A 27,382-nucleotide genomic window follows, 5' to 3' on the forward strand; every position below is an offset into this window, starting at 1 on the left:
CTATTACTGCTGCTGCTGTACATACTACTGACTATTACTGCTACTGCTGTACATACTACTGGCCATTACTGCTACTGCTGTACATACTACTGGCTATTATTGCTAGTGCTGTACATACTACTGACTATTACTGCTACCCCTGTACATACTACTGGGTATTACTGCTAGTGCTGTACATACTACTGGCTATTACTGCTACCGCTGTACATACTACTGGCCATTACTGCTACCGCTGTACATACTACTGGCTATTACTGCTAGTGCTGTACATTCTACTGGCTATTACTGCTACCGCTGTACATACTACTGGCTATTACAGCAACCGCTGTACATACCACTGGCTATTACTGTACATACCACTGGCGATTACTGCTACCCCTGTACATACTACTGGCGATTACTGCTGCTGCTGTACATACTACTGGCTATTACTGCTAGTGCTGTACATTCTACTGGCTATTACTGCTACCGCTGTACATACTACTGGCTATTACAGCAACCGCTGTACATACCACTGGCTATTACTGTACATACCACTGGCGATTACTGCTACCCCTGTACATACTACTGGCGATTACTGCTGCTGCTGTACATACTACTGACTATTACTGCTACTGCTCTACATACTACTGGCTATTATTGCTAGTGCTGTACATACTACTGACTATTACTGCTAGTGCTGTACGTAATAGCGGCTATTACTGCTACTGCTGTACTGTATGTACTACTGGCTATAACTGGTACTGTTTTATTTACTACTGGCTATTACTGCTACCCCTGTACATACTACTGGCTATTACTGCTGCTGCAGTACATACTACTGGCTATTACTGCTGCTGTACATACTACTGACTATTACTGCTACTGCTGTACATACTACTGGCTATTATTGCTAGTGCTGTACATACTACTGACTATTACTGCTACTGCTGTACATAATAGCGGCTATTACTGCTACTGCTGTACTGTATGTACTACTGGCTATAACTGGTACTGTTTTATTTACTACTGGCTATTACTGCTACCCCTGTACATACTACTGGCTATTACTGCTGCTGCAGTACATACTACTGGCTATTACTGCTGCTGCTGTACATACTACTGACTATTACTGCTACTGCTGTACATACTACTGGCCATTACTGCTACTGCTGTACATACTACTGGCTATTACTGCTAGTGCTGTACATACTGCTGGCTATTACTGCTACCCCTGTACATACTACTGGCTATTACTGCTACCGCTGTACATACTACTGGCTATTACTGCTACCGCTGTACATACTACTGGCTATTACTGCTACCGCTGTACATACCACTGGCTATTACTGTACATACCACTGGCGATTACTGCTACCCCTGTACATACTACTGGCTATTACTGCTGCTGCTGTACATACTACTGGCTATTACTGCTACCGCTGTACATACTACTGGCTATTACTGCAACCGCTGTACATACCACTGGCTATTACTGTACATACCACTGGCGATTACTGCTACCCCTGTACATACTACTGGCTATTACTGCTGCTGCTGTACATACTACTGGCTATTACTGCTGCTGCTGTACATACTACTGACTATTACTGCTGCTGCTGTACATACTACTGGCCATTACTGCTGCTGCTGTACATACTACTGACTATTACTGCTACTGCTGTACATACTACTGGCCATTACTGCTACTGCTGTACATACTACTGGCTATTATTGCTAGTGCTGTACATACTACTGACTATTACTGTTACCCCTGTACATACTACTGGCTATTACTGCTAGTGCTGTACATACTACTGGCCATTACTGCTACCGCTGTACATACTACTGGCCATTACTGCTACCGCTGTACATACTACTGGCCATTACTGCTACCGCTGTACATACTACTGGCTATTACTGCTAGTGCTGTACATACTGCTGGCTATTACTGCTACCCCTGTACATACTGCTGGCTATTACTGCTACCGCTGTACATTCTACTGGCTATTACTGCTACCGCTGTACATATTACTGGCTATTACTGCTACCGCTGTACATACTACTGGCTATTACTGCAACCGCTGTACATACCACTGGCTACCCCTGTACATACTACTGGCTATTACTGCTACCCCTGTACATACTACTGGCTATTACTGCTAGTGCTGTACATTCTACTGGCTATTACTGCTACCGCTGTACATACTACTGGCTATTACAGCAACCGCTGTACATACCACTGGCTATTACTGTACATACCACTGGCGATTACTGCTACCCCTGTACATACTACTGGCGATTACTGCTGCTGCTGTACATACTACTGACTATTACTGCTACTGCTCTACATACTACTGGCTATTATTGCTAGTGCTGTACATACTACTGACTATTACTGCTAGTGCTGTACGTAATAGCGGCTATTACTGCTACTGCTGTACTGTATGTACTACTGGCTATAACTGGTACTGTTTTATTTACTACTGGCGATTACTGCTACCCCTGTACATACTACTGGCTATTACTGCTGCTGCTGTACATACTACTGACTATTACTGCTACTGCTGTACATACTACTGGCCATTACTGCTACTGCTGTACATACTACTGGCTATTATTGCTAGTGCTGTACATACTACTGACTATTACTGCTACCCCTGTACATACTACTGGCTATTACTGCTAGTGCTGTACATACAACTGGCTATTACTGCTACCGCTGTTCATACTACTGGCCATTACTGCTACCGCTGTACATACTACTGGCTATTACTGCTAGTGCTGTACATACTGCTGGCTATTACTGCTACCCCTGTACATACTACTGGCTATTACTGCTACCGCTGTACATTCTACTGGCTATTACTGCTACCGCTGTACATACTACTGGCTATTACTGTAACCGCTGTACATACTACTGGCCATTACTGCTACCGCAGTACATACTACTGGCTTTTACTGCTAGTGCTGTACATACTGCTGGCTATTACTGCTACCCCTGTACATACTACTGGCTATTCCTGCTACCGCTGTACATACTACTGGCCATTACTGCTGCTGCTGTACATACTACTGACTATTACTGCTACTGCTGTACATACTACTGGCCATTACTGCTACTGCTGTACATACTACTGGCTATTATTGCTAGTGCTGTACATACTACTGACTATTACTGCTAGTGCTGTACATACTACTGGCTATTACTGCTACCGCTGTACATACTACTGGCCATTACTGCTACTGCTGTACATACTACTGGCTATTACTGCTAGTGCTGTACATACTGCTGGCTATTACTGCTACCCCTGTACATACTACTGGCTATTACTGCTACCCCTGTACATTCTACTGGCTATTACTGCTACCGCTGTACATACTACTGGCTATTACTGCAACCGCTGTACATACCACTGGCTATTACTGTACATACCACTGGCGATTACTGCTACCCCTGTACATACTACTGGCTATTACTGCTGCTGCTGTACATACTACTGGCTATTACTGCTGCTGCTGTACATACTACTGACTATTACTGCTACTGCTGTACATACTACTGGCCATTACTGCTACTGCTGTACATACTACTGGCTATTATTGCTAGTGCTGTACATACTACTGACTATTACTGCTACCCCTGTACATACTACTGGGTATTACTGCTAGTGCTGTACATACTACTGGCTATTACTGCTACCGCTGTACATACTACTGGCCATTACTGCTACCGCTGTACATACTACTGGCTATTACTGCTAGTGCTGTACATTCTACTGGCTATTACTGCTACCGCTGTACATACTACTGGCTATTACAGCAACCGCTGTACATACCACTGGCTATTACTGTACATACCACTGGCGATTACTGCTACCCCTGTACATACTACTGGCGATTACTGCTGCTGCTGTACATACTACTGGCTATTACTGCTAGTGCTGTACATTCTACTGGCTATTACTGCTACCGCTGTACATACTACTGGCTATTACAGCAACCGCTGTACATACCACTGGCTATTACTGTACATACCACTGGCGATTACTGCTACCCCTGTACATACTACTGGCGATTACTGCTGCTGCTGTACATACTACTGACTATTACTGCTACTGCTCTACATACTACTGGCTATTATTGCTAGTGCTGTACATACTACTGGCTATTACTGCTAGTGCTGTACATACTGCTGGCTATTACTGCTACCCCTGTACATACTGCTGGCTATTACTGCTACCGCTGTACATTCTACTGGCTATTACTGCTACCGCTGTACATATTACTGGCTATTACTGCTACCGCTGTACATACTACTGGCTATTACTGCAACCGCTGTACATACCACTGGCTACCCCTGTACATACTACTGGCTATTACTGCTACCCCTGTACATACTACTGGCTATTACTGCTAGTGCTGTACATTCTACTGGCTATTACTGCAACCGCTGTACATACCACTGGGTATTACTGTACATACCACTGGCGATTACTGCTACCCCTGTACATACTACTGGCTATTACTGCTGCTGCTGTACATACTACTGGCTATTACTGCTACTGCTGTACATACTACTGGCCATTACTGCTGCTGCTGTACATACTACTGACTATTACTGCTACTGCTGTACATACTACTGGCCATTACTGCTATTGCTGTACATACTACTGGCTATTATTGCTAGTGCTGTACATACTACTGGCTATTACTGCTGCTGCTGTACATACTACTGACTATTACTGCTACCGCTGTACATACTACTGGCTATTACTGTAACCGCTGTACATACTACTGGCTATTACTGTAACCGCTGTACATACTACTGGCCATTACTGCTACTGCTGTACATACTACTGGCTATTACTGTAACCGCTGTACATACTACTGGCCATTACTGCTACTGCTGTACATACTACTGGCTATTACTGCTAGTGCTGTACATACTGCTGGCGATCGCTGCTACCCCTGTACATACTGCTGGCTATTACTGCTACCAATGTACATTCTACTGGCTATTACTGCTACCGCTGTACATACCACTGGCTATTACTGCTACTGCTGTACATACTACTGGCTATTACTGCAACCGCTGTACATACCACTGGCTATTACTGCAACCGCTGTACATACTACTGGCCATTACTGCTATTGCTGTGCATACTACTGGCTATTATTGCTAGTGCTGTACATACTACTGACTATTACTGCTACCCCTGTACATACTACTGACTATTACTGCTACCCCTGTACATACTACTGGCTATTACTGCTGCTGCTGTACATACTACTGACTATTACTGCTACTGCTGTACATACTACTGGCTATTATTGCTAGTGCTGTACATACTACTGGCTATTACTGCTACTGCTGTACATACTACTGGCTATTATTGCTAGTGCTGTACATACTACTGACTATTACTGCTACTGCTGTACATACTACTGGCTATTACTGCTACTGCTGTACTGTATGTACTACTGGCTATAACTGGTACTGTTTTATTTACTACTGGCTATTACTGCTACCCCTGTACATACTTCTGGCTATTACTGCTGCTGCTGTACATACTACTGGATATTACTGCTGCTGCTGTACATACTACTGACTATTACTGCTACTGCTGTACATACTACTGGCCATTACTGCTACTGCTGTACATACTACTGGCCATTACTGCTAGTGCTGTACATACTGCTGGCCATTACTGCTACTGCTGTACATACTACTGGCCATTACTGCTACTGCTGTACATACTACTGGCTATTATTGCTACTGCTGTACATACTACTGGCCATTACTGCTACTGCTGTACATACTACTGGCTATTATTGCTAGTGCTGTACATACTACTGGCCATTACTGCTACCGCTGTACATACTACTGACTATTACTGCTACCCCTGTACATACTACTGACCATTACTGCTACTGCTGTACATACTACTGGCCATTACTGCTACTGCTGTACATACTACTGGCTATTATTGCTAGTGCTGTACATACTACTGACTATTACTGCTACCCCTGTACATACTACTGACTATTACTACTACCCCTGTACATACTACTGACTATTACTGCTACCCCTGTACATACTACTGACTATTACTGCTACCCCTGTACATACTACTGACTATTACTGCTACCCCTGTACATACTACTGACTATTACTGCTACCCCTGTACATACTACTGACTATTACTGCTACCCCTGTACATACTACTGACTATTACTGCTACCCCTGTACATACTACTGGCTATTACTGCTGCTGCTGTACATACTACTGACTATTACTGCTACTGCTGTACATACTACTGGCTATTATTGCTAGTGCTGTACATACTACTGGCTATTACTGCTACTGCTGTACATACTACTGGCTATTATTGCTAGTGCTGTACATACTACTGACTATTACTGCTACTGCTGTACATACTACTGGCTATTACTGCTACTGCTGTACTGTATGTACTACTGGCTATAACTGGTACTGTTTTATTTACTACTGGCTATTACTGCTACCCCTGTACATACTACTGGCTATTACTGCTGCTGCTGTACATACTACTGGCTATTACTGCTGCTGCTGTACATACTACTGACTATTACTGCTACTGCTGTACATACTACTGGCCATTACTGCTACTGCTGTACATACTACTGGCTATTACTGCTAGTGCTGTACATACTGCTGGCTATTACTGCTACCCCTGTACATACTACTGGCTATTACTGCTACCGCTGTACATTCTACTGGCTATTACTGCTACCGCTGTACATACTACTGGCTATTACTGCTACCGCTGTACATACTACTGGCTATTACTGCAACCGCTGTACATACCACTGGCTATTACTGTACATACCACTGGCGATTACTGCTACCCCTGTACATACTACTGGCTATTACTGCTGCTGCTGTACATACTACTGGCTATTACTGCTACTGCTGTACATACTACTGGCCATTACTGCTGCTGCTGTACATACTACTGACTATTACTGCTACTGCTGTACATACTACTGGCCATTACTGCTATTGCTGTACATACTACTGGCTATTATTGCTAGTGCTGTACATACTACTGACTATTACTGCTACCCCTGTACATACTACTGACTATTACTGCTACCCCTGTACATACTACTGGCCATTACTGCTACTGCTGTACATACTACTGGCTATTATTGCTAGTGCTGTACATACTACTGACTATTACTGCTACCCCTGTACATACTACTGACTATTACTGCTACCCCTGTACATACTACTGGCCATTACTGCTACTGCTGTACATACTACTGGCTATTATTGCTAGTGCTGTACATACTACTGGCTATTACTGCTACCCCTGTACATACTACTGACTATTACTGCTACCCCTGTACATACTACTGACTATTACTGCTACTGCTGTACATACTACTGGCCATTACTGCTACTGCTGTACATACTACTGGCCATTACTGCTACTGCTGTACATACTACTGGCCATTACTGCTACTGCTGTACATACTATTGGCCATTACTGCTACTGCTGTACATACTACTGGCTATTATTGCTAGTGCTGTACATACTACTGGCCATTACTGCTACTGCTGTACATACTACTGACTATTACTGCTACCCCTGTACATACTACTGACTATTACTGCTACTGCTGTACATACTACTGGCCATTACTGCTACTGCTGTACATACTACTGACTATTATTGCTAGTGCTGTACATACTACTGGCCATTACTGCTACTGCTGTACATACTACTGGCTATTATTGCTAGTGCTGTACATACTACTGGCCATTACTGCTACTGCTGTACATACTACTGACTATTACTGCTACTGCTGTACATACTACTGGCTATTATTGCTAGTGCTGTACATACTACTGGCTATTACTGCTACTGCTGTACATACTACTGGCTATTATTGCTAGTGCTGTACATACTACTGACTATTACTGCTACTGCTGTACATACTACTGGCTATTACTGCTACTGCTGTACTGTATGTACTACTGGCTATAACTGGTACTGTTTTATTTACTACTGGCTATTACTGCTACCCCTGTACATACTACTGGCTATTACTGCTGCTGCTGTACATACTACTGGCTATTACTGCTGCTGCTGTACATACTACTGACTATTACTGCTACTGCTGTACATACTACTGGCCATTACTGCTACTGCTGTACATACTACTGGCTATTACTGCTAGTGCTGTACATACTGCTGGCTATTACTGCTACCCCTGTACATACTACTGGCTATTACTGCTACCGCTGTACATTCTACTGGCTATTACTGCTACCGCTGTACATACTACTGGCTATTACTGCTACCGCTGTACATACTACTGGCTATTACTGCAACCGCTGTACATACCACTGGCTATTACTGTACATACCACTGGCGATTACTGCTACCCCTGTACATACTACTGGCTATTACTGCTGCTGCTGTACATACTACTGGCTATTACTGCTACTGCTGTACATACTACTGGCCATTACTGCTGCTGCTGTACATACTACTGACTATTACTGCTACTGCTGTACATACTACTGGCCATTACTGCTATTGCTGTACATACTACTGGCTATTATTGCTAGTGCTGTACATACTACTGACTATTACTGCTACCCCTGTACATACTACTGACTATTACTGCTACCCCTGTACATACTACTGGCCATTACTGCTACTGCTGTACATACTACTGGCTATTATTGCTAGTGCTGTACATACTACTGACTATTACTGCTACCCCTGTACATACTACTGACTATTACTGCTACCCCTGTACATACTACTGGCCATTACTGCTACTGCTGTACATACTACTGGCTATTATTGCTAGTGCTGTACATACTACTGGCTATTACTGCTACCCCTGTACATACTACTGACTATTACTGCTACCCCTGTACATACTACTGACTATTACTGCTACTGCTGTACATACTACTGGCCATTACTGCTACTGCTGTACATACTACTGGCCATTACTGCTACTGCTGTACATACTACTGGCCATTACTGCTACTGCTGTACATACTACTGGCCATTACTGCTACTGCTGTACATACTACTGGCTATTATTGCTAGTGCTGTACATACTACTGGCCATTACTGCTACTGCTGTACATACTACTGGCTATTATTGCTAGTGCTGTACATACTACTGACTATTACTGCTACTGCTGTACATACTACTGGCTATTACTGCTACTGCTGTACTGTATGTACTACTGGCTATAACTGGTACTGTTTTATTTACTACTGGCTATTACTGCTACCCCTGTACATACTACTGGCTATTACTGCTGCTGCTGTACATACTACTGGCTATTACTGCTGCTGCTGTACATACTACTGACTATTACTGCTACTGCTGTACATACTACTGGCCATTACTGCTACTGCTGTACATACTACTGGCTATTACTGCTAGTGCTGTACATACTGCTGGCTATTACTGCTACCCCTGTACATACTACTGGCTATTACTGCTACCCCTGTACATACTACTGGCTATTACTGCTGCTGCTGTACATACTACTGGCTATTACTGCTGCTGCTGTACATACTACTGGCTATTACTGCTGCTGCTGTACATACTACTGGCTATTACTGCTACTGCTGTACATACTACTGGCCATTACTGCTGCTGCTGTACATACTACTGACTATTACTGCTACTGCTGTACATACTACTGGCCATTACTGCTATTGCTGTACATACTACTGGCTATTATTGCTAGTGCTGTACATACTACTGACTATTACTGCTACCCCTGTACATACTACTGACTATTACTGCTACCCCTGTACATACTACTGGCCATTACTGCTACTGCTGTACATACTACTGGCTATTATTGCTAGTGCTGTACATACTACTGACTATTACTGCTACCCCTGTACATACTACTGACTATTACTGCTACCCCTGTACATACTACTGGCCATTACTGCTACTGCTGTACATACTACTGGCTATTATTGCTAGTGCTGTACATACTACTGGCTATTACTGCTACCCCTGTACATACTACTGACTATTACTGCTACCCCTGTACATACTACTGGCTATTACTGCTGCTGCTGTACATACTACTGACTATTACTGCTACTGCTGTACATACTACTGGCTATTATTGCTAGTGCTGTACATACTACTGGCTATTACTGCTACTGCTGTACATACTACTGGCTATTATTGCTAGTGCTGTACATACTACTGACTATTACTGCTACTGCTGTACATACTACTGGCTATTACTGCTACTGCTGTACTGTATGTACTACTGGCTATAACTGGTACTGTTTTATTTACTACTGGCTATTACTGCTACCCCTGTACATACTACTGGCTATTACTGCTGCTGCTGTACATACTACTGGCTATTACTGCTGCTGCTGTACATACTACTGACTATTACTGCTACTGCTGTACATACTACTGGCCATTACTGCTACTGCTGTACATACTACTGGCTATTACTGCTAGTGCTGTACATACTGCTGGCTATTACTGCTACCCCTGTACATACTACTGGCTATTACTGCTACCGCTGTACATTCTACTGGCTATTACTGCTACCGCTGTACATACTACTGGCTATTACTGCTACCGCTGTACATACTACTGGCTATTACTGCAACCGCTGTACATACCACTGGCTATTACTGTACATACCACTGGCGATTACTGCTACCCCTGTACATACTACTGGCTATTACTGCTGCTGCTGTACATACTACTGGCTATTACTGCTACTGCTGTACATACTACTGGCCATTACTGCTGCTGCTGTACATACTACTGACTATTACTGCTACTGCTGTACATACTACTGGCCATTACTGCTATTGCTGTACATACTACTGGCTATTATTGCTAGTGCTGTACATACTACTGACTATTACTGCTACCCCTGTACATACTACTGACTATTACTGCTACCCCTGTACATACTACTGGCCATTACTGCTACTGCTGTACATACTACTGGCTATTATTGCTAGTGCTGTACATACTACTGACTATTACTGCTACCCCTGTACATACTACTGACTATTACTGCTACCCCTGTACATACTACTGGCCATTACTGCTACTGCTGTACATACTACTGGCTATTATTGCTAGTGCTGTACATACTACTGGCTATTACTGCTACCCCTGTACATACTACTGACTATTACTGCTACCCCTGTACATACTACTGACTATTACTGCTACTGCTGTACATACTACTGGCCATTACTGCTACTGCTGTACATACTACTGGCCATTACTGCTACTGCTGTACATACTACTGGCCATTACTGCTACTGCTGTACATACTATTGGCCATTACTGCTACTGCTGTACATACTACTGGCTATTATTGCTAGTGCTGTACATACTACTGGCCATTACTGCTACTGCTGTACATACTACTGACTATTACTGCTACCCCTGTACATACTACTGACTATTACTGCTACTGCTGTACATACTACTGGCCATTACTGCTACTGCTGTACATACTACTGACTATTATTGCTAGTGCTGTACATACTACTGGCCATTACTGCTACTGCTGTACATACTACTGGCTATTATTGCTAGTGCTGTACATACTACTGGCCATTACTGCTACTGCTGTACATACTACTGACTATTACTGCTACTGCTGTACATACTACTGGCTATTATTGCTAGTGCTGTACATACTACTGGCTATTACTGCTACTGCTGTACATACTACTGGCTATTATTGCTAGTGCTGTACATACTACTGACTATTACTGCTACTGCTGTACATACTACTGGCTATTACTGCTACTGCTGTACTGTATGTACTACTGGCTATAACTGGTACTGTTTTATTTACTACTGGCTATTACTGCTACCCCTGTACATACTACTGGCTATTACTGCTGCTGCTGTACATACTACTGGCTATTACTGCTGCTGCTGTACATACTACTGACTATTACTGCTACTGCTGTACATACTACTGGCCATTACTGCTACTGCTGTACATACTACTGGCTATTACTGCTAGTGCTGTACATACTGCTGGCTATTACTGCTACCCCTGTACATACTACTGGCTATTACTGCTACCGCTGTACATTCTACTGGCTATTACTGCTACCGCTGTACATACTACTGGCTATTACTGCTACCGCTGTACATACTACTGGCTATTACTGCAACCGCTGTACATACCACTGGCTATTACTGTACATACCACTGGCGATTACTGCTACCCCTGTACATACTACTGGCTATTACTGCTGCTGCTGTACATACTACTGGCTATTACTGCTACTGCTGTACATACTACTGGCCATTACTGCTGCTGCTGTACATACTACTGACTATTACTGCTACTGCTGTACATACTACTGGTCATTACTGCTATTGCTGTACATACTACTGGCTATTATTGCTAGTGCTGTACATACTACTGACTATTACTGCTACCCCTGTACATACTACTGACTATTACTGCTACCCCTGTACATACTACTGGCCATTACTGCTACTGCTGTACATACTACTGGCTATTATTGCTAGTGCTGTACATACTACTGACTATTACTGCTACCCCTGTACATACTACTGACTATTACTGCTACCCCTGTACATACTACTGGCCATTACTGCTACTGCTGTACATACTACTGGCTATTATTGCTAGTGCTGTACATACTACTGGCTATTACTGCTACCCCTGTACATACTACTGACTATTACTGCTACCCCTGTACATACTACTGACTATTACTGCTACTGCTGTACATACTACTGGCCATTACTGCTACTGCTGTACATACTACTGGCCATTACTGCTACTGCTGTACATACTACTGGCCATTACTGCTACTGCTGTACATACTACTGGCCATTACTGCTACTGCTGTACATACTACTGGCTATTATTGCTAGTGCTGTACATACTACTGGCCATTACTGCTACTGCTGTACATACTACTGACTATTACTGCTACCCCTGTACATACTACTGACTATTACTGCTACTGCTGTACATACTACTGGCCATTACTGCTACTGCTGTACATACTACTGACTATTATTGCTAGTGCTGTACATACTACTGGCCATTACTGCTACTGCTGTACATACTACTGGCTATTATTGCTAGTGCTGTACATACTACTGGCCATTACTGCTACTGCTGTACATACTACTGGCTATTATTGCTAGTGCTGTACATACTACTGACTATTACTGCTACCCCTGTACATACTACTGGCTATTACTGCTACCGCTGTACATTCTACTGGCTATTACTGCTACCGCTGTACATACTACTGGCTATTACAGCAACCGCTGTACATACCACTGGCTATTACTGTACATACCACTGGCGATTACTGCTACCCCTGTACATACTACTGACTATTACTGCTACCCCTGTACATACTACTGACTATTACTGCTACCCCTGTACATACTACTGGCCATTACTGCTACTGCTGTACATACTACTGACTATTATTGCTAGTGCTGTACATACTACTGGCCATTACTGCTACTGCTGTACATACTACTGGCTATTATTGCTAGTGCTGTACATACTACTGACTATTACTGCTACCCCTGTACATACTACTGACTATTACTGCTACCCCTGTACATACTACTGACTATTACTGCTACCCCTGTACATACTACTGACTATTACTGCTACCCCTGTACATACTACTGACTATTACTGCTACCCCTGTACATACTACTGACTATTACTGCTACCCCTGTACATACTACTGACTATTACTGCTACCCCTGTACATACTACTGACTATTACTGCTACCCCTGTACATACTACTGGCTATTACTGCTACCCCTGTACATACTACTGACTATTACTGCTACCCCTGTACATACTACTGGCTATTACTGCTGCTGCTGTACATACTACTGGCTATTACTGCTACTGCTGTACATACTACTGGCTATTATTGCTAGTGCTGTACATACTACTGACTATTACTGCTACTGCTGTACATACTACTGGCTATTACTGCTACTGCTGTACTGTATGTACTACTGGCTATAACTGGTACTGTTTTATTTACTACTGGCTATTACTGCTACTGCTGTACATACTACTGTGCGCTGGGCTTCTCAAGTGGGAGACTGCTTGCTACTGAGCAGCTGCAGCAGTCTCCTATGTCTGTGGGGGGAGCAATCACACTGATCGCACCCCCTCCCCAGCACGCAGCCTAAGGGGGCATGGCCACGCCTCCTGCGGTTAGGCCATGCCTTTCCCTGGTGCGGCTCTTGCCACCCTGGAGAGGAGTGTCATAAAATGTACTTACATCCAAATGTAAATGAGCCCCAAAGCAGTTAGTAAGATTTACATGTATTGTTTTACAAGTGCCTCCATATAAGTGTCCACAACAAACCTTATATGAAAATGCATGTAGCCATTGGGAACATTGGGCTCTATAACCAATGCAGGGAAATGGCACTGATTATATAATGTGAGTGTATATACTGTATCTGTGATTTCTTTTTTTTTCCCAAGCATATAACAGCTACATAATGGGGGTAAGGTGCAATGAGGGAAATTGCTAGACTCTTCAGGGAGTCAGGGGGGTTGCTACTATTTCAGGGAGTCTCCCTGACAATCAGTGAGACTTGGCAAGTATGCTGTATATACTACTGCTGTATATACTACTGCCCATTACTGCTACTGCTATACATACTACTGGCCATTACTGCCATACATATTACTGGCTATACTGTTACTGTTGTACTTACTACTGACCATTATTATTGCTACTGCTGTACATACTACTGGCCATTACTGCTACTGCTGTACATACTACTGGCCATTACTGCTACTGCTGTACATACTACTGCCCATTACTGCTACTGCTGTACATACTACTGGCCATTACTGCTACTGCTGTACATACTACTGCCCATTACTGCTACTGCTGTACATACTACTGGCCATTACTGCTACTGCTGTACATACTACTGCCCATTACTGCTACTGCTGTACATACTACTGGCCATTACTGCTACTGCTATACATACTACTGGCCATTACTGCCATACATACTACTGCCCATTACTGCTACTGCTGTACATACTACTGGCCATTACTGCTACTGCTGTACATACTACTGGCCATTACTGCTACTGCTGTACATACTACTGCCCATTACTGCTACTGCTGTACATACTACTGGCCATTACTGCTACTGCTATACATACTACTGCCCATTACTGCTACTGCTGTATATACTACTGCCCATTACTGCTACTACTACTACATACTACTGGCTATACTGTTACTGTTGTACTTACTACTGACCATTATTATTGCTACTGCTGTACATACTACTGGCCATTATGGACATAGGGCCTGATTCAGCAATATTAGCAAAGCCGACGGATTGCGCACATCTCGGACAGTGGAGGGGACTGCGTTTGTGCAGAGCGGGTCCTGCATCGCCACATGCAGTGCCCTCTAAGCTGCAGCCTTACTGAAAGGCTGCGGCCATTTGAGTGCAGGGAGCAGGTGGCGCCGAGCAGAATTCCTAAAAATGGGGCCATGTTGCCCATGTTTCCTGGGAGTGCCGAGGCCAGGGTCTGCCTCTTCCAATGCAAGTAAGCTTAGGCCGATGGCTGCCCAATGGTGATCTGATGGCTGCCCAATGGTGATCTGATGGCCGATGGCTGCCCAATGGTGATCTGATGGCCGATGGCTGCCCAATGGTGATCTGATGGCCGATGGCTGCCCAATGGTGATCTGATGGCTGCCCAATGGTGATCTGAAGGCCGATGGCTGCCCAATGATGATCTGATGGCTGCCCAATGGTGATCTGATGGCCGATGGCTGCCCAATAGTGATCTGATGGCCGATGGCTGCCCAATGGTGATCCGATACTGTGTCCTCGGACGCAGCAGCGGATCACAGAAGCCGTTAGGAGACGTATAGTCGCACAAGACATTAGCATATTTTAGCATCACGCAGCAGCAATGATAACAGCGTTCAACTCAGAATCTGGCCCACAGATTCAGATGTTACTTCAGTCCGCTACATATAATATTACATTTATTAATAAGTAATAAAGCATGCACAACTAAGCAGAATGTGTGTTTTAATAGAAAGTACTGTACGGACAGAGTTATAGCTATACAGATGTACAGCATGAAAACGTCATAGCTGGCGGCCTCAGTAGCTGCCCTGGCTCCCGTACTGCACTTTCCACACTATCTATTTTTCCTACTCTCTCTCTTTTTCTTTGGAATGGATTTCAGCATCATTACTGCAACTTATTGGCCGTAACTCTGCTGCAGCTTCAGATGATATTACATCCAGCTGCTACGTTTTCCTATACTATGCCCACTGAGCTAGATGCCAGCAGAGTACTGGGGCTATACCATACTGTAGGAAGATATATGAGATAGGCAGTCACGTATGGTTCCACTGGCGTCTACTAACAAACTCACACACCAGCTGTGCATTGTTCTCTGCTGTGTGTAATAACACCTATTTTATATTACACTGCCAAGGTGTGCTTATTTATTATGCGCATACATGGGTGCCAACCTTCTGATATCATTTCCACTATGCTGCCAGGCATATGCCGCTACACCAATCACAGGCGGTGCTGGTTACACTATAATGATGAGCTTACTGACTGCTGTTATAATTAGCAATATTATTAACACTCTCCTACAATACACATCCCAGAGAATGATAGGCTAGCACCAAGCATACAGAAAAGTAATTGGTCAGTCATACAATTACGTTTAGGACAACAGCAGATCAATTATAAGGAGAGTTAAGGGAGAATAATTCCAGGGACACATTTTGAAACACGGAGCTGCCCCTTTAAATCTGGGCCAGTTGGCAACAATCCACATAGATGTGAGCTAACGTGGGCAAAATGCATCTGCTTACACTGCTCTCACAGACAATGCAGTGGGGTAATGACATCGGGACACTGTATGTACAGCTCTGTTATATTATTACTTTCTTACAGTTTTACCTTTCTCAGATCTTTCCCTTTTTTGGTTTTATCTCTCTGAATCCACTTTACCCCAAGAATACTGAACTTTTCTTCCATTTGTGTTTCTTTCCGTATCTTAATTGCTCTGTTCTCCTCCTCCCTGTCACATTCTTGCACACATTCTCTCCTTCTCCCACTCTCCATCATTTCCCTTCCTCCTCCTAATACATTCACATGTTCTCCCTCTGTCACCATCTCTCTCCATGCAATATGTTTCTCTATCCCTTCTGACTGTATACATCTCCCTCTGCAACCACAGCCTCTATCTAACCTCCCCTTATACATCTTCCTCTGTATGCATAGCCTGTATCTAACCTCCCTCTGTATCCATAGCCTGTATCTAACCTCCCCTTATACATGATCTACCTCTATCTAACCTCCACTTATATATCTCCCTCTGTATCTATAGCCTCCATCTATCCTCCCCTCATACATCCCCCTCTGTATACATAGCCTGTATCTAACCTCCCCTCATACATCCCCCTCTGTATCCATAGCCTGTATCTAACCTCCCCTTATACATGATCTCCCTCTATCTAACCTCCACTTATATATCTCCCTCTGTATCCATAGCCTCCATCTATCCTCCCCTCATACATCCCCCTCTGTATACATAGCCTGTGTCTAACCTCCCCTCTTACATCCCCCTCTGTATACATAGCCTGTATCTAACCTCCCCTCATACATTCCCCTCTGTATACATAGCCTGTATCTAACATCCCCCTCTGTATACATAGCCTCTATCTAACCTCCCTCTGTATCCCCGCCTGTATCTAACCTCCCCTTATGCATGATCTCCCTCTATTTAACCTCCACTTATATATCTCCCTATGTATCCATAGCCTCTATCTATCCTCCTTATACATCTCCCTCTGTATCCATAGCCTCTATCTATCCTCCCCTTATACATCTCCCTCTGTATCCATAGCCTGTATCTAACCTCCCCTCATACATCCCCCTCTGTATACATAGCCTGTATCTAACATCCCCCTCTGTATACATAGCCTCTATCTAACCTCCCTCTGTATCCATAGCCTGTATCTAACCTCCCCTTATACATGATCTCCCTCTATCTAACCTCCACTTATATATCTCCCTCTGTATCCATAGCCTCCATCTATCCTCCCCTCATACATCCCCCTCTGTATACATAGCCTGTGTCTAACCTCCCCTCTTACATCCCCCTCTGTATACATAGCCTGTATCTAACCTCCCCTCATACATTCCCCTCTGTATACATAGCCTGTATCTAACATCCCCCTCTGTATACATAGCCTGTATCTAACCTCCCCTCATACATGCCTCTGTATACATAGCCTCTATCTAACCTCCCTCTGTATTCATAGCCTCTATCTATCCTCCCCTTATACATCTCCCTCTGTATCCATAGCCTCTACCTATCCTCTCCTTATACATGATCTTCCTCTGTATACATAACCTGTATCTAACCTCCCCTCATACATCCCCTCTGTATACATAGCCTCTATCTAACCTCCCTCTGTATCCATAGCCTGTATCTAACCTCCCCTTATACATGATCTCCCTCTATCTAACCTCCACTTATATATCTCCCTCTGTATCCATAGCCTCCATCTATCCTCCCCTCATACATCCCCCTCTGTATACATAGCCTGTGTCTAACCTCCCCTCTTACATCCCCCTCTGTAAACATAGCCTGTATCTAACCTCCCCTCATACATTCCCCTCTGTATACATAGCCTGTATCTAACACCCCCCTCCGTATACATAGCCTCTATCTAACCTCCCTCTGTATCCCCGCCTGTATCTAACCTCCCCTTATGCATGATCTCCCTCTATCTAACCTCCACTTATATATCTCCCTATGTATCCATAGCCTCTATCTATCCTCCTTATACATCTCCCTCTGTATCCATAGCCTCTATCTATCCTCCCCTTATACATCTCCCTCTGTATCCATAGCCTCTAAATATCCTCCCCTTATACATGATCTTCCTCTGCTCTGTATACATAGCCTGTATCTAACCTCCACTCATACATCCCCCTCTGTATACATAACCTCTATCTAACCTCCCCTCATACATCCCCTCTGTATACATAGCCTGTATCTAACCTCCCCTCATACATCCCTCTGTATACATAGCCTCTCTCTAACCTCCCTCTGTACTCATAGCCTCTATCTATCCTCCCCTTATACATCTCCCTCTGTATCCATAGCCTCTACCTATCCTCTCCTTATACATGATCTTCCTCTGTATACATAGCCTGTATCTAACCTCCCCTCATACATCCCCTCTGTATACATAGCCTGTACCTAACCTCCCTCATACATCCCCTCTGTATACATAGCATGTATCTAACCTCCCCTCATACATCCCCTCTTTATACATAGCATGTATCTAACCTCCCCTCATACATCCCCTCTGTATACATAGCCTGTATCTAACCTCCCTCATACATCCCCTCTGTATACATAGCATGTATCTAACCTCCCCTCATACATCCCCTCTTTATACATAGCATGTATCTAACCTCCCCTCATACATCCCCCTCTGTATACATAGCCTGTATCTAACCTCCCCTCATATATCCCCCTCTGTATACATAGCCTGTATCTAACCTCCCCTCATACATCCCCCTCTGTATACATAGCCTGTATCTAACCTCCCCTCATACATCCCCCTCTGTATACATAGCCTGTATCTAACCTCCCCTCATACATTCCCTCTGTATACATAACCTGTATCTAACCTCCCCTCATACATCCCCCTCTGTATACATAGCCTGTATCTAACCTCCCCTCATACATCCCCCTCTGTATACATAGCCTGTATCTAACATCCCCCTCTGTATACATAGCCTCTATCTAACCTCCCTCTGTATCCATAGCCTGTATCTAACCTCCCCTTATACATGATCTCCCTCTATCTAACCTCCACTTATATATCTCCCTCTGTATCCATAGCCTCCATCTATCCTCCCCTCATACATCCCCCTCTGTATACATAGCCTGTGTCTAACCTCCCCTCATACATCCCCCTCTGTATACATAGCCTGTATCTAACCTCCCTCATACATCCCCTCTGTATACATAGCCTGTATCTAACCTCCCCTTATACATCCCCTCTTTATACATAGCCTGTATCTAACCTCCCCTTATACATCCCCTCTTTATACATAGCCTGTATCTAACCTCCCCTTATACATGATCTCCCTCTATCTAACCTCCACTTATATATCTCCCTCTGTATCCATAGCCTCCATCTATCCTCCCCTCATACATCCCCCTCTGTATACATAGCCTGTGTCTAACCTCCCCTCATACATCCCCCTCTGTATACATAGCCTGTATCTAACCTCCCTCATACATCCCCTCTGTATACATAGCCTGTATCTAACCTCCCCTTATACATCCCCTCTTTATACATAGCCTGTATCTAACCTCCCCTTATACATCCCCTCTTTATACATAGCCTGTATCTAACCTCCCCTTATACATGATCTCCCTCTATCTAACCTCCACTTATATATCTCCCTCTGTATCCATAGCCTCCATCTATCCTCCCCTCATACATCCCCCTCTGTATACATAGCCTGTGTCTAACCTCCCCTCATACATCCCCCTCTGTATACATAGCCTGTATCTAACCTCCCTCATACATCCCCTCTGTATACATAGCCTGTATCTAACCTCCCCTTATACATCCCCTCTTTATACATAGCCTGTATCTAACCTCCCCTTATACATCCCCTCTTTATACATAGCCTGTATCTAACCTCCCCTTATACATCTCCCTCTGTATACATAGCCTGTATCTAACATCCCTCTCTGTATACATAGCCTGTATCTATCCTCCCCTTATACATGATCTCCCTCTATCTAACCTCCACTTATATATCTCCCTCTATATCCATAACCTGTATCCAACCTCCCCTTATACATCTCCCTCTGTATCCATATCTCCCTCTATTGAACCTTCCCTTATACATCTCCCTTTGGATCCTTAGCCTGTACCTGATATCTGCCTCTAACCTCCCTTTATACATCTCCCTCTATCTACCTTCCCTTATACCCCTCCCTGTGCATCCACATCCCCTACCTGACATCTGCCTATATCTAACCTTCCCTATATAGACCTCCCTGTGCATCCACATCCCCTACCTGACATCTGCCTCGGTCTAACCTCCCCGTAAACTTGCTGTTAAACTTCAGCTGTAGGAGTTCCCTCACTGTTAAACATTTATCTGGGCTCTAAGGGCAGAGTTCAGAGGGTGGGTGGGTGTGTGTGTGTGGGTGGGTGGGTGTGTGTGTGTGTGTGTGGGTGGGTGGGTGTGTGTGTGTGGGTGGGTGGGTGTGTGTGTGTGTGTGTGTGTCAGAAATGGGACTAGCAGAGCAGTAACAGTGTGTGTGTGTCATGGAAAGCAGCAGGGGTGTGTATTAGCCATAGAGAAGGGTGTGTGCTAACATTCCCTTTGAAGAATAGAAATTACTGCAGTATACACATACAGTACGTGTGTGACAGGAGCTTGTTGGTGTTGTGTGGCTGTGACGTATTGTGCACTATTGTGTAACTTGAGTGCATATGTGTGGTGTGATAGATTGCCAGCCATTGAGGAGACTGGTGATACTGTGTGGCGGCTGTTTTGTCTCTGTCACGTAATGATTGTGTTACTTTGTGTAGGAGTTTCCTCATCATACATACATGCATGCAGTGAGAGATCCGTGTAAGAAGTGACTTGATGGACTACTAACAACAAGAACAGGTGAAATCTCTATAACAGTGCAGGGGCAGGTGTTGTGGCATTACAGGATATTGTCGTATAATGACATGTCACTTCCAGCAGATGGCGCTAATAGGAATAGAAGCAGACTTGCTATCACTGGATGACTTCATCCCCCGTCACCTGCAGAAGAAGCAGGTTCAGGGACCTTCACTGGACCACAATGGTCACACGGTAAGATTCTGCCATTGTCAGACTTTGGGTCTGATTCAGAGATGAATGCTAATGCCACCACAGCTCCAGATTTGTACGCAGCGGCTGAGCGAAGCTATGTACCCATAAGCAGTCCCTTCCCTTCCCACTTTGCCAACAAATCCTCACTGCTAGCGACAGCGAAAATGAAACTAACTTGATGCATGCGCAGTGCGACATATACACATGCGCAGAGTACCGATGATCGCTCAACTGCGTAAACATTGGAATAGCGTCCATCTCTGAAGCAAGCCCTTTATTCGTTATGGCAGCATATTTTAGATTTTCCCAAATGCCAAACCAAATAGAGATATTTAAATGAAGCTAGATGGCAGAAAACTTGTGTAATATTAGCTCCCTGTCCACCACCCTAATGTGGGTGGGGAGGATCAGAAATCAGGATTCAAGTCTGCAGTAGTAAAGGGGATCCCGGGTGGGAGCTTAGATTCCATGTGTCCCTGTTACTCAGCTAGAGTTCCGCTCTACAAGATATTGGTTCCCTAGATTCCGACACTTGACTGCGAGTTCGGCAACCAGTGACACCAGTGACTATGCCGAGGATTAAAATGCGTCATCATTGATGAACACCACGAGAACCTGTATTGTTATTCAGTAAACTATTTATGTTGTACATTGTTCTATCATTCATCAGGCGAGCTCTGCCGATAGTGGCACATTCTACAAGGCCACAATGGTATTTACCTCTGACGATCCATTGGGCGATACGTTGGAGAGCACAAGCCCACGTGTAGAGAGACACTGGATCCGCTATGATGGCATTGGACCCACAGATGAAGACGGGATGCCCTTTGCCTCCAGATCTGTGAGTCTCAAATAAGCTGCTTTAGCCTTATATGTTATTATGTTATGGATCTATATATCTTATGGTAGTGACATTAATAGAGGTCCCTGTGGCTCCTGACATCCCTCATGTGACCTCAGTATCATCCCTATTGATTTTGATCAGTATATTATACAGCACCAAATGTCCAGTATATATCCAGGCTATAGTATAGCCACACATCTCCTTACAGAATAGCCAGATTTTCAGAATATAATACAGAACCATACTTAGTATGTGATAAGAGTTCTCCAGCTTTATCAGACATAATGTATGTGTTAACTACTGGGCACCATATACAGGACTCAGGCTGCATTTACAATGATAAAAGGGGAAATTAAATGTGTGTATACAATTGTGATACACAATTATTTATACAATACTTTCTGTAACTGAAGAGTGGACCTCCCAATAGCTTCCTCTGGTGGGGACACTGGGACAACTTTAATCCCACCCTAAATCCTCCACATAATGGCTTTCAGAAGGCTGCTCATTGTCTTTCAGGGCTGTTTGGGAGAGAGACAGGGCAGTTTGGGAGAGAGACAGGGCTGTTTGGGAGAGAGACAGGGCAGTTTGGAGGTGAGACAGGGCAGTTTGGGAGAGAGACAGGGCAGTTTGGAGGTGAGACAGGGCAGTTTGGGAGAGAGAGAGGGCTGTTTGGGAGAGAGACAGGGCAGTTTGGGAGAGAGACAGGGCATTTTGGGAGAGAGACAGGGCAGTTTGGGAGAGAGACAGGGCAGTTTGGAGGTATGACAGGGCTTTCTCTGTTGCCTGATTTCCTCTATGTTCTTCCAGAGTGTGGACAAACCACGGCAATGGTACAGGAACATGTTCAGGGTTCTGCACCAGATGTCAGGTCAGTGGTCACTAGTTCTCAGCACACACATCATGGTACTGTCCATAGCAGCCAACCAGATTGTAAATGTAATTTTCTAGTCTGGTTACTATGGGTAACATTACCTATTTTGTACAGATATCTGTGGAACGGTTTCCATAGATGTCCGTAATGTGTGAAGGTGACTTTGTAACTAATTGTTCTTTTAGATTCTGAGGACAGTGACATTGAGGAGGGGTCCAAACCTGCTGATCACCAAACACAGTACCTCGATGTGTCAAACAATTCCAGGTAACTACCTGCAGTGCCTAGCATCCCGTCTATGCTCCACTGATACCATTGGGAGGACATTTTACCATCTCACAATATTATACCCACGGTCATTTCAGTTGCATAGATAACTCATATTTGCATAGTATGATGATTTTGTTTTTCCCTTTTGACTGCAGGTTTATAAAGTATCTGGGAAATGATCAACCAAAGCTGGGGGAGCACTCCAGAACAAGAAGTCATGAACCTAAAAGTCTGCAGATAACGGTAAAGTCCTCCATCAGAGAGTTACCAAGCAAAACCATCACCGCCTCCAGTACTCAATCATCTCCAGAGTCATCTTCCATCAAGATACGAGCTACTACTCTGCCACGTCAGTCACCTCGTCCACCAGCAGAGGCCCAGCTATCTCCACGCTTCTCTTCTGGAGGGTCACAGTTTACAATTAGCTCCAACAATACACACTCTTCCACCACGCAGCCTTCGCGAGCACCAACACATCACAGCCAGACCTATCATGAGAAACTAAAACCTGCTCCACTTCATTTGCTCTCCGATCGTTCCTTTCACAGTTCCCAAGTCTCTGACTCAACTCATATTGCCAGTAAGGAGATATCCTCCCCACAAAGCATCAGTAAGCAGGATAAACAGTCTTCCTTTACATCCACAAGTTCTGCAAAGAGTCCGTCATACAATATCTCCAGGCAGCCGCAAAGGAGATCCACTTCCAAGATCTTGGTTAGTGATTACTGAATATAAGGGAACATAGACAGTGTTTTGGATGGCAACACATACTTTCAGTGTACCGACCACCTACAGAGGTAGCCATTTTGTTACCTATTCATGAGTATGCAGACAGGTCATTCACATTTTGCCTCAGTGATGTCTCTAGTTCCTAATGACTTGATAAGCTGTGTTCACATGGCTATTCCCTCAGCGCACAAAATGGCTGACTCCACTCTGTGTAGGTGGCTGGTACATTTCAACTGTGTATTTGTAAAATACACTCAATATATGTGGAACACATGGTACATGTATATAGGCACATTATATCATCAAGGGCTCAATCCAGCAATTTTAACCATATCCCTAAGCATGCTAGAAGCCACAAGACCACATATATGACAGTGCTTGTTGCATGGCAGGTTCTCATTTGCTTCTGTGGGGTCTATTCATGAAGCAGTGAAGTGTCCTGTTTAGCTGAAAACAGGGCATTTCTCTGCTACGAGCTATTCATAGCTCATTACCTCTCCATTGGTGCACCCGCTCCTGTATGTATCGCAGCACCATACAGTCCTCAGCTAGCAACGCATTCGCCATCTCGGGATGGTGTAAGCAGTGCTGTTAGGGGAGAAGAGCAGCGAAGACAGCCGTTTTCCTGCCTTCTCCTGGTTATCTCCGCCCCCTTATCTGCCAGCAGCCAATCAGAGGTGCCCAGGGTATATGCATATGTCGGGTCACCACCTCCTGCAGTGCTGGTAGCTGGATGGCGGCTGCCCCCCACTGACCCAGGACCCCCCCCCATTCCACTTTCTACCCCTGCCACCGCTATTTTAAAGTGCATATGCCCAGTCACCTTAATCCAGGCTGCCCTCTGCCCCCGCGACTCCCCCCCTATTCCTTCCCTTGCCGCCGCTACTGTAAAGTGACCCGGCATCCGCCGGTATTGTAAGGGGGGGTCACCTTCTGCTCCACCTCTATCCAAGCTGCCCCCGCGCCCCCAATCGCTGCTGCTGCTGCCACCGATGGGACCCGAAGGTAAGTGTCCATGAATTGCTACTTATCAAAACTATAGATCGTATCGAAGTGATGCAATCTATAGCGATAAGTAACAATTCTTTACCGCATATCTTAATGAATAGACCCCTCTGTTTATTTGTCTTGATGTTCTCTTCTCTGTAAAAACATAAGAACACAAACACCTGTATGTGTAACCTGCACCCCCACTGTCTGGCAGGAGCAGCTGGAGTCCGACCTGCGTCAGTTCACAGATGAACTGGACAAAGATCTGCAGGCCTGCGAACAGCGCTCGGAAACCAACCTACCTACCCTGGAGCAGTGTGAGGTAAGAACGGCCGGACTCACACCTACAGTATTTATTCCGTGTAGATTTAGTGATCTATTCATCAGATAATTTGAGTAAATCTGGTCCCACACTTCACATGTGTGTTTAAATGAAAGGGCACGATCAGCTTCGCTATGGGGGTGCGGGCCCCACCGGGTGTCACCTTCAGAGGGGGGAGATACCAAAATGCCGGCTCCTCCTCAATGACAGGAGCCGCGTGCTGTAGTGTGACATTCTCCTGCAGCAATCATCTCCTGTCACAGAGGAGGAGCCAACAGCGCAGACACTAGCCTCCGGGGGCAGCCCAGCATCATCGGGGACGCTGGACATGCCCCGGAGGGATTTCCCATTAGAACACGCCCCTTTGTGTTAGCTCACACACCCTTTTCGGCCGCCGCACGAGGGGCATACGGAGTGCGTACCGGGTTGCACCAGACCCGGTGACGTGTATACTTTAACCATAAACAAGTGGTTTAACAGTAATGTAATGGATGTATGTAAATTATAACCCCCCTGGCCCCCTTTCCTACAGAACAAATTACAATACAGGTATATGCACCTTAATGGAAAAGGGTAAATTTCCAAACCTATTATTTCTTCATACAAGCACTGCTTATAATATAATGTTGCTTAAGTTCAAATCTGATCCTTGTTGGGCTGCAATTACAAATCGGATTTTATCGCTGGAACATTTCCTTCAGCAAATCTGAACAGGCTGACAATGGTCATTCAATGGTGATAATGCTCGTGTTGTGGCGTGTGCGACTTCACTCGTATTGTCCCCAAATCGCACATGAATTCCCAAACCCCTGCAGCGTGTTGAGCAGACGCATATAGAGATCAGTGAGATCCGTGTATGCTTCTGATTTTAAATAACCCATTAAATTATAAAATATTTTAAAAAAAATTGAAGTGGGCTCCCAATCCCAAGCATAACCAGCTCCAGGCTCTTTCAGCCCACACTGGTTCCAAAATACAGGGAAAAGAAAACGTAGGGGTCCCCTGTATTTAATGAACCAGCACCGAGCTGTTGGATCTGGCGCTGGTTCTAAAAATATGGGGAACAATTGGCGCAGGGGTCCCCCATATTTTTAGAACCAGCAAAGGGGGCTCCACTAGCGCCGCAGCCGGGGAGACACGCTTCACAGGGTCCCCAGCCAAAGCATTCTCTCCAGGTTAACCCAAGCTGGACCTGAAGCCTGGGGCTATCCCGCGCATCCCTGGCCAGTGGATGCAGTGTTAAATAATGTATATACTATATGTTAAATAATGTATATAAACTAATATTGTCTTTTACAAGGGAACTAGAGGACCCAGCAAGCCACCCCCGCCGAGAACTAAAAGTATCAGCATGCGGGGCAATAAGGG

At 44.5% G+C, this 27,382-nt stretch overlaps 1 protein-coding gene and 1 long non-coding RNA gene across 9 annotated transcripts in view; one reads left to right on the plus strand and one right to left on the minus strand.

Moving 5' to 3' along the window:
- The window catches only part of LOC148509380 (uncharacterized), a 246,375-nt gene that overhangs the window by 36,941 nt on the left and 182,052 nt on the right, over positions 1–27,382 (minus strand). The gene's annotated exons all lie outside the window — the stretch shown is intronic.
- Positions 16,943–27,382, plus strand: part of SORBS3 (sorbin and SH3 domain containing 3) — a 47,545-nt gene continuing 37,105 nt past the window's right edge. For 3 of the 8 annotated variants that reach the window (XM_088443409.1, XM_088443416.1, XM_088443415.1), the window contains exons 1-8: positions 19,870–21,301; positions 21,712–21,793; positions 21,875–21,985; positions 22,656–22,826; positions 23,640–23,700; positions 23,889–23,970; positions 24,129–24,687; positions 25,907–26,014. In XM_088443409.1, the coding sequence (XP_088299535.1) occupies positions 21,875–21,985; positions 22,656–22,826; positions 23,640–23,700; positions 23,889–23,970; positions 24,129–24,687; positions 25,907–26,014 (1,092 nt within the window). In that variant the 5' untranslated portion in view covers positions 19,870–21,301; positions 21,712–21,793. Of the gene's footprint in view, positions 16,987–19,869; positions 21,302–21,409; positions 21,794–21,853; positions 21,986–22,655; positions 22,827–23,639; positions 23,701–23,888; positions 23,971–24,128; positions 24,688–25,906; positions 26,015–27,382 lie in introns of those variants that run through there. The other 5 variants (XM_088443412.1, XM_088443411.1, XM_088443414.1 and 2 more) reach the window with 5 other exon arrangements.

The sequence above is a fragment of the Taudactylus pleione genome, unplaced genomic scaffold (genome assembly GCF_031769625.1).
Source record: "Taudactylus pleione unplaced genomic scaffold, aTauple2 ptg000329l, whole genome shotgun sequence".
In the NCBI taxonomy this organism is placed as follows: domain Eukaryota; kingdom Metazoa; phylum Chordata; class Amphibia; order Anura; family Myobatrachidae; genus Taudactylus; species Taudactylus pleione.